Source organism: Ranitomeya variabilis, chromosome 5 (genome assembly GCF_051348905.1).
Source record: "Ranitomeya variabilis isolate aRanVar5 chromosome 5, aRanVar5.hap1, whole genome shotgun sequence".
Lineage (NCBI taxonomy): Eukaryota > Metazoa > Chordata > Amphibia > Anura > Dendrobatidae > Ranitomeya > Ranitomeya variabilis.
The window spans coordinates 227,888-237,500 of NC_135236.1; the positions used below are offsets into that span (position 1 = coordinate 227,888).

General features: G+C 48.6%; 1 protein-coding gene across 1 annotated transcript in view; it reads right to left on the bottom strand.

Moving 5' to 3' along the window:
• The window catches only part of POLR2A (RNA polymerase II subunit A), a 35,582-nt gene that overhangs the window by 22,096 nt on the left and 3,873 nt on the right, over positions 1 to 9,613 (bottom strand). The window contains exons 2-10 of the mRNA XM_077261420.1: positions 8,918 to 9,050; positions 8,677 to 8,813; positions 8,429 to 8,602; positions 8,058 to 8,339; positions 6,192 to 6,353; positions 4,396 to 4,616; positions 4,102 to 4,234; positions 3,123 to 3,247; positions 2,839 to 3,049 (exon numbers count right to left, since the gene is read on the bottom strand). Of these exons, the coding sequence (XP_077117535.1) occupies positions 2,839 to 3,049; positions 3,123 to 3,247; positions 4,102 to 4,234; positions 4,396 to 4,616; positions 6,192 to 6,353; positions 8,058 to 8,339; positions 8,429 to 8,602; positions 8,677 to 8,813; positions 8,918 to 9,050 (1,578 nt within the window). The remainder of the gene's footprint in view (positions 1 to 2,838; positions 3,050 to 3,122; positions 3,248 to 4,101; positions 4,235 to 4,395; positions 4,617 to 6,191; positions 6,354 to 8,057; positions 8,340 to 8,428; positions 8,603 to 8,676; positions 8,814 to 8,917; positions 9,051 to 9,613) is intronic.

The following is a 9,613-nucleotide window of genomic DNA, read 5'->3' on the forward strand; positions in this document are numbered from 1 at the left end:
GGGCCACTGTGCTCTGCCTGGGGCCACTGTGCTCTGCCTGGGGCCACTGTGCTCTGCCTGGGGCCACTGTGCTCTGCCTGGGGCCCCATAGGCTGCCTGGGGCCCCATAGGCTGCCTGGGGCCCCTGTGCTCTGCCTGGGGCCCCTGTGCTCTGCCTGGGGCCCCTGTGCGCTGCCTGGGGCCCCATATGCTGCCTGGGGCCCCATATGCTCTGCCTGGGTGTAGGACACTGGTGTCGTCACTTATCTCCGGACATTAGCTCCGGACATTAGCTCCGGACAAAGCCACGGAAGTTGGCACAAATTGCAGGAAGTAGTATTCTAGGCAATTATATATTAGATGGGCATTTCCTGAAGGAAATACATGGTGCTTGAACAGCGCTACCAGCTTTACAGCAGCACTTTTCACACACGGGACTGGGGGGCGCGCTTACTTTTGCACCCGGGGCCGAGGGCGCGCTTACTTTTGCACCCGGGGCCGAGGGCGCGCTTACTTTTGCACCCGAGGGCGCGCTTACTTTTGCACCCGGGGGCGCGCTTACTTTTGCACCCGGGGGCGCGCTTACTTTTGCACCCGGGGGCGCACTTACTTTTGCACCCGGGGGCGCACTTACTTTTGCACCCGGGGGCGCACTTACTTTTGCACCCGGGGGCGCACTTACTTTTGCACCCGGGGGCGCACTTACTTTTGCACCCGGGGGCGCACTTACTTTTGCACCCGGGGGCGCACTTACATTTGGTGGGCGGGGACCCTCGGCCTCCGATTTGGTGGGCGGGGACCCTCGGCCTCCGATTTGGTGGGCGGGGACCCTCGGCCTCCGATTTGGTGTGTGCTCTCCCTGGGGCCCCTGTGCTCTGCCTGGGGCCCCATATGCTGCCTGGGGCCCCTGTGCTCTGCCTGGGGCCCCATATGCTGCCTGGGGCCCCTGTGCTGTGCCTGGGGCCACTGTGCTCTGCCTGGGTGTAGGACACTAGTGACGTCACTCATTAGCTCCGGACATTAGCTCCGGACAAAGCCACGGAAGTTGGCACAAATTGCAGGAAGTAGTATTCTAGGCAATTATATATTAGATAGATGATGATCTTTATTCCTTATATGTGTGCATATGTGTATTAATGATCCTTATGTCATTCTGTGATCAGTGGGATTAGAGCACTACTTTACATTACATTGATTTATTTTTATTTTTTTTTAATATACCTTACACCAAGTTTGGATTTATATCTTTGGGTTTATACCTGCCATCGTTATCATTATATCTTCGCATTTTCCTGCATTTGTAGCTAGCACTTTGGAGTAGGCTTGCTTAGGTCCCCACATGGACCACTAGCGAGTTTTTTGGTATAGCAATTTCAGGCTTTTTTTAATTGTTTTTAATTCATTGCCCTTGTTTAGTGTCTTTATGTATTCAAGAAAATTTGTTTAAACGTATTTTGTGGAATAACAATACGGTTTGAATTTATAGGGGTGATCATGCCCATTATACACACTGCTTTTTTCTGCTCTTTCAAGATGCCCAAGGGGTAGGACAGTGATGACAGAGATACTAAGCGGAAGAAAGGATGGAGTTTTGGGTGAATCCGTCCAGAAGTATTAGACCATGTCATTAATTCATAACATTATGCTTCTATATCTGTTTAGTCTGTTAAGGCCATGACCACAAAGTCCACATATGACAAAAAATAAATAAATAAAAAAAAAAAAAATCAAATGTCCTTAGTGTATCCCTTGAACTGCAGGTATTAATTTCTTTAACAGTATACTATGAGCCTGGCCTAACAAGTACTGTTTATGGTCAGGCATGAGCCTGGCCTAACCCCAACACATTACACAAGACTAGCAATGCCCAGAAAGATGAGCCTAACCCGAATACACAGCAGAGGTAAAGTACAACAAGACTACAAATTCTTAGGAGCTCAGCCTAACTGCATCTCCAGCATGCAAGTCTAAAAAAAACCCCAGAGATAAGCCTGACCTAAAGGTACCTTCACACTAAGCGACGCTGCAGCGATATCGACAACGATGCCGATCGCTGCAGCGTCGCTGTGTGGTCGCTGGAGAGCTGTCACACAGACCGCTCTCCAGTGACCAACGATGCCGAAGTCCCCGGGTAACCATCGGGTTGCTAAGCGCAGGGCCGCGCTTAGTAACCCGATGTTTACCCTGGTTACCAGTGTAAATATGAAAAAACAAACACTACATACTTACATTCGCATCCCCCGGCGTCCGCTTCCCTGCACTGTGTAAGCGCCGGCAGTAGCAGGGCACAGCGGTGACGTCACCGCTGTGCTTTGCTTTCCGGCCGGCACTGACACATTCAGTGCAGGAAGCTCTGAGCAGCAGCGCGGACGCCGGGGGACGTGACAGACATCAGAGGGTGAGTATGTACTGTTTTTTTTTTTTACTTTTACAATGGTAACCAGGGTAAATATCGGGTTACTAAGCGCGGCCCTGCGCTTAGTAACCCGATATTTACCCTGGTTACCATTGTAAAACATCGCTGGCATCGTTGCTTTTGCTGTCAAACACAACGATACACGCCGATCTGACGACCAAATAAAGTTCTGAAGTTTCAGCAACGACCAGCGATATCACAGCAGGATCCTGATCGCTGCTGCGAGTCAAACACAACGATATCGCTATCCAGGACGCTGCAACGTCACGGATCGCTGTCGTTATCGCTGCAAAGTCGTTTAGTGTGAAGGTACCTTAACTGTACGTGTGTACATAACATTTGGAACATTTGTGAAATTAGAACTTTATCTGGAGAAAAGTAACAATGCGGATCTTCTCCACAGCGTCACATTAATTCAGGGCACCTTGGGGTTGATCACTCACCCTTTCCAGGAAAACATCCCTTTTTGTGAATTTCCTAACTGCAGTCAGCGTGTCCTGTACAATTCCCATAACTGGTCTGTTGGACTGAGGAGTGACGATCATACGAGGTACCATGGCAAGCTCCTGGATCTCTGCCCGCGTCTCCAGAGACTGCGGAAGATGCAGATTCATTTCATCCCCATCAAAGTCAGCGTTGTATGGAGTGGTGACACTGGAAATAAAGAACTGCTAAGCCACTGAACTAAAAATGGCACAAAAGGCAACATATCAGATGAAGGACCTACCTGAGGTTCAGCCGGAAGGTGGACCAGGGCAGAATGCGGACTCTGTGCCCCATCATAGACATTTTGTGCAGCGTTGGCTGTCTGTTAAAGATGACGATATCCCCATCACACATGTGTCTCTCCACCTGGAGGGAAGCAGAGAGGAGGCATTAGAGAGTCTTTTAGGTCTGTGCTTTCTCTAACCCCAAGGCCATATTCACACTTTGCGGGTTTTACCGCGGATCCGCAGCGTTTCTACAGCTGCGGGTCCGCAGCAGTTTACAGTTACATGTAAACCCTATGGAAACCACAATCAGCTGTGCACATGCTGCGGGAAAAACCGTGCAGAAACGCAGCGGTTTACATTCCGCAGCATGTCACTTCTTTGTGCAGAATCGCTGCGATTCTGCACACATAGGAAAGCATTGATCCGCTTACTTCCCGCATGAGGCTGTGCCCACGATGCGGGAAGTAAGCGGATAATGTGCAGATGGTACCTGGGGTGGAGGAGAGGAGACTCTCCTCCAGGCCCTGGGAACCATATTAGTGTAAAAAAAAAAAAAAGAATTTAAATAAAAAATAATGATATACTCCCCTATCAGCGCTGCACGCGGCCGTCCGGTTGCAGGGTTGCTGTGCAAGCAGAACCTGCGGTGACGTCGCGGTCACATGACCGTGACGTCACGAAGGTCCTTCTCACACAGCATCTTTGGAACCGGACTGCCGCGTGCAGCGCCGAGGAGATCGGGACGTCAGAGGGTGATTATATAACCATGTTTTATTATTTTTAACATTACTATTGATGCTGCATATTGCTGCATATGCAGCATCAATAGTATAGGAGTAAACCCGCAGCGGAAACCGCAAAACAAACCGCGATAAATCTGCAGGGATAACCGCAGCGGTTTTGCCCTGCAGATTTATCAAATCCGCTGCGGGAGAACCCGCAGAGGACCCGCAAAGTGTGCACATAGCCTAAGGGCATCACAAAGCCTCTCACCTTGTAGCCAATCTGTAAATGCAGGTCACTGGGTTTAGGGTGAAATCTAAGATCAATGCGATCCCCATTATCTCGAATGATGTATTTGGCTCCAGGGTACTGACTGTTTCCTCGTCTCACCAGCTCCTGCAGCCTGAATACAAGAAATAAAAACTGAGCATTAGAGCTGCATGATGCAAAAAGCCTTGTCACATGCGACTAGCCGGCCTGTAGCTCTGCGACCTATCTGGCTGTGGCCCACAGGATCTAGATAACAGGAGGAGGACAATGAGGTTAAGACATCTGGGAACTCACCTATCAATGTTGAAGGGAGTAACAATCTCTGGAAAAGTCATATTTGCAGCAATCGACCTCGGGACTCCAACTTGGTCAATGGAGAGGTTGGGATCAGGGGTGATAACTGTTCGAGCAGAGAAATCTACACGTTTTCCCATCAAGTTTCCTCGGACTCTCCCTTCCTTCCCCTTCAATCGCTGCTTCACAGACTTCAGAGGACGGCCAGACTTTTGCATGGCCTAAGGGAGTAAGGCAGAGGGTGTAAGAACTTGCAGTATTCATAGGGAGCAGAATATGGTGCCGGCTGTCTTCATAGAATGTTAGAGTCCGAAGGGACCTCAAGGGTCCTCGTGTCCAACTCCTTGCTCAGTGAATTCACTAAACCATCTCAGACAGAATTTGATTAGGTGACCTTCAGTTCCCTTGGCTACATCATGTATAAAAATCACCGACACAAAAAGAGGACTTAGGCTACTTTCACATTAGCGTCGTGCACTGCACGTCGCAATGCGACGTTGCGGCGCACCGACGCATACTGTGGAAGCGCCGCACAACGGGGGCAGCGGATGCTGTTTTTCAACGCATCCGCTGCCCCATTGTGAGGTGCGGGGAGGAGGGGGCGGAGTTCCGGCCGCGCATGCGTGGTCGGAAATGCTGGACACGACGCACCAAAAAACGTTACATGCAACGTTTTGGTGGCGACTGTCCGACGCAACCGTCGCACGACGGTTGCGACGTGTGGCAATGCGTCGGTAATGCAAGTCAATGGAGAAAAAAAACGCATCCTGCAAGCACTTTTGCAGGAAGCGTTTTTTCTACAAAACGACGCATAGCGACGTGCAGTGCACGACGCTAGTGTGAAAGTAGCCTTAGAAATCCTCCTAAAAAAAAAAATGAAAAAAAAAAAAAGACAGAAAAAAGCAGAGATGTTTACCTGCTGAAGCCTCCAACCAAATGCACTAGCAGGGTGCAGCGGACCCGATTAATGACGGCAAACACAAAGGTGCAAAAGATACCGATGAAACAACCACTTTCAATTCAGTGTTGGCTGTTTGGCATTAGTGCACAAAAAGATAAATAATAGTCTGTATGTGGCGTTGATCACACATTCTGGCAAAATGTAAGCACCCTTGACGCGGGTTGCCAGCTTACGTATTGAGGCCCCAATATAAACTAATACCTTACATACACTGTTTTTTGTTTTTTTTTTGCACTTTATCTTGCAGGGTGCAGTCGGACCAAGATGGCTCTGTAAACTGTTGGCCTCTGTTCGCACAGCATGCATTTTGTAGCACTGGGCGTCCCGCCTGTATGTGCGTTAGTAATAGGCTGTAAACAGATGCTCTGCATTGCCTGTGTGAACAACGCCACATAAAGACTATTATCTCTTATCTTTTTGTGCACTAATGCCAAACAGCGAACACTGGATTGAAAGTGGTTGTTTCATCGGTATTTTTTGCACCTGTGTGTTTGCCATCATTAATAAGGTCCCCTGCACCCTGCTAGTGCATTTGGTTGGAGGCTTCAGCAGGTAAACATCTCTGCTTTTTTATCGTGTATAAAAATGTTGAACACCACTTGGGCCAGGACACAGCCTTGTGGTACCCCACTTGAAACACTTCCAATTGGATGTGCAACCATCACCACTCTGCGTACGATCACTGAGCCAGCTACAAATCCACCTAAATGTAACCTTGTCAATCCCATACTTGGTCATTTTTTCAATAAGGATAGTATGAGATACTTTTATCAAATGCTTCTTAATGCTCCAGAAAATGCCGGCTGACAGCCGTTCCACTAATTTTATCACTTACCCTAGGAAGGCCAGGTAGCTCATTGTCTATCATCGTGGCAACATGGAACTGCAGGAGCTTCACGTCGTCGGCAATTACGTGGGCTGCGGCGCCGTTCTGTTCGTTCCGCCTCAGCTGGTTGTTAATTTTGACAATATCGGCAAGTTTGTGGGTCAGATCGTCCTGAGGGCAGAAAGATTAGAGGACATGTATCAGTACATACAGTACAGAGCGAACGTTTGTACACCTTCTCATTTAAAGATTTTTCTGTATTTTCATGACTATGAAAATTGTACATTCACACTGAAGGCATCAAAACTATGAATTAACACATATGGAATTATATACTTAACAAAAAAGCTTGAAACTGCTGAAAATATGTCTTATATTCTAGGTTCTTCAAAGTAGCCACCTTTTGCTTTGATGACCGCTTTGCACACTCTTGGCATTCTCTTGATGAACTTCAAGAGGTAGTCAACGGGAATGGTCTTCCAACAATCTTGAAGGAGTTCCCAGAGATGCTTAGCACTTGTTGGCCCTTTTGCCTTCACTCTGCGGTCCAGCTCACCCCAAACCATCTCGATTGGGTTCAGGTCTGGTGACTGGAGGCCAGGTCATCTGGCGTAGCACCCCATCACTCTCCTTCTTGGTCAAATAGCCCTTACACAGCCTGGAGGTGTGTTTGGGGTCATTGTCCTGTTGAAAAATAAATGATGGTCCAACTAAACGCAAACCGGATGGAATAGCATGCCGCTGCAAGATGCTGTGGTAGCCATGCTGGTTCAGTATGCCTTCAATTTTGAATAAATCCCCAACAGTGTCACCAGCAAAGCACGCCCCCCCCCCCATCACACCTCCTCCTCCATGCTTCACGGTGGGAACCAGGCATGTAGAGTCCATCCGTTCACCTTTTCTGCGTAACACAAAGACTCGGTGGTTGGAACCAAAGATCTCAAATTTGGACTCATCAGACCAAAGCACAGATTTCCACTGGTCTAATGTCCATTCCTTGTGTTCTTTAGCCCAAACACGTCTCTTCTGCTTGTTGCCTGTCCTTAGCAGTGGTTTCCTAGCAGCTATTTTACCATGAAGGCCTGCTGCACAAAGTGTCCTCTTACCAGTTGTTGTAGAGATGTGTCTGCTGCTAGAACTCTGTGTGGCATTGACCTGGTCTCTAATCTGAGCTGCTGTTGACCTGCGGTTTCTGAGGCTGGTGACTCGGATAAACTTATCCTCAGAAGCAGAGGTGACTCTTGGTCTTCCTTTCCTGGGGCGGTCCTCATGTGAGCCAGTTTCTTTGTAGCTTGATGGTTTTTGCCACTGCACTTGGGGACACTTTCAAAGTTTTCCCAATTTTTCGGACTGACTGACCTTTATTTCCTAAAGCAATGATGGCCACTCGTTTTTCTTTACTTAGAATTTTGTATTATGGCAAGAAAAAAGCAGCTAACAGTCTATTCAGTAGGACTATCAGCTGTGTATCCATCAGACTTCTGCACAACACAACTGATGGTCCCAACCCCATTTATAAGGCAAGAAATCCCACGTATTAAACCTGACAGGGCACACCTGTGAAGTGAAAACCTTTCCCGGTGACTACCTCTTGAAGCTCATCAAGAGAATGCCAAGTGTGTGCAAAGCAGTCCTCAAAGCAAAAGGTGGCTACTTTGAAGAACCTAGAATATAAGACATAATTTCAGTTGTTTCACACTTTTTTTGTTAAGTATATAATTCCACATGTGTTAATTCATAGTTATGATGCCTTCAGTGTGAATGTACAATTTTCATAGTCATGAAAATACAGAAACATTTTTAAATGAGAAGGTGAGTCCAAACTTTTGCTCTGTACTGTATTTACCACCCACATGCCCAATGACCTGGACCCACCTGGTTCCTGGCTGACCCTTGCATTACGACTGCGGGCCGCACAGACAGGGGAGGTACTGGCAGAACAGTGACAATCAGCCACTCGGGGCGAGCGTATCGTGGCTCCATTCCCAGAATGAAGCACTCCTCGTCTGTGATGCGCTTGAATATCTCATGGACCCGCTCAGGACTCAGCAGGATCTTCTTCTCCTGCGAGTCCTCGTTCACATGCTTCCACTCTGCATACAGCTCCAGGCCTGTACGTCTGATCCTTGGCTGATAGCGACCACAGCCACCATGGCCCTGAAAGATGAAGACATGGAGTACAGAAGCAGAGTTACCCTGATACTGAGCCAACCCTGAAAACCCCCAGCCAGTCACCTGCTCCCTACCTTTTCTTTCTGAATGTCTTCATCCCCTTCATTCTGATCCATCCCGAACTTGTTGTCCATCTCCTCGCCCCCCTCACAGATGTTTTTGCCCTTACATAGCTCGTACACATGGGTCAGACGCTTCTTTGGTTGTCCTTTAGATTTTGTCAAAATGTCTTTTATTTTTGGGTTATTCTATAAAAATAAAATAAAAATGAAGTCTACATGGAGAAAAACCATAGACGTCCCCCACCGGCACCCCAACTTACCGCATCTACCAGTAACTTGGAGCAGAAGAAACAGACGCAACGTAAAACCTTCATGGTCTTCACCAGAAATCCCACATGAAAGACCGGCTTAGCCAGTTCAATATGCCCAAAGTGGCCCGGGCACTCAGTCATGTTCCCTGTCAGAAGACACCCACAAATGGGCATGAGATGGCAATAGGCACCCTGGTAGTACTACCTCACCAACCGCTAAATGCCTAGAGCAGTCACCGCGTGGACATACCTGCACATGTCTGACAGCGGCCGGTGCGCTCAACCACACCCTGGCGAGGGTCCATCAAACCACCCAACTTGGGGCGACCACCCTCTGTGGTCTCAGGGTACTTAATTCCACCCTCAGTCACCGACATACGCTTCTAAAAACACAAGAAGAAAGCCAAGAGGTTAACAGGATGCTCAGACCTGGGGGAAGAGAAATTTAGGACACCGCACTCAGGCTCCACTCGGGTATGTTGGGGAGTTTAGATCATCGCACACAGGTTCCAAGAGAGACTGGGGTAGGGGGAGCTGCCGTGCACAGGCTCCGAGAGGGGGGTATTGCGGCACACAGGATACAAGAGGGAGGGGGGGCTGGAGTTGCAGCACACAAGGGGTGTGTGTGTGTGTGTGTGTGTGTGTGTGTGTGTGTGTGTGTGTGTGTGTGTGTGTGTGTGTGTGTGTGTGTGTGTGTGTGTGTGTGTGTGTGTGTGTGTGTGTGTGTGTATATATATATATATTTTTTATCTCTCTCTGTTGGAGTCCCTCAAGGCTCTGTCCTAGGGCCCCTACTTTTTTCCCCAACTATACCCTTGGCCTAGGGCACCTCAAAGTCCCATGGCTTCCAGTACCACCTATACGCGGACGACACTCAGATCTACCTCTCTGGCTCAGATGTCGCCTCTCTTCTGTCCAGAATCCCCGAGTGTCTGTCAGCCATATC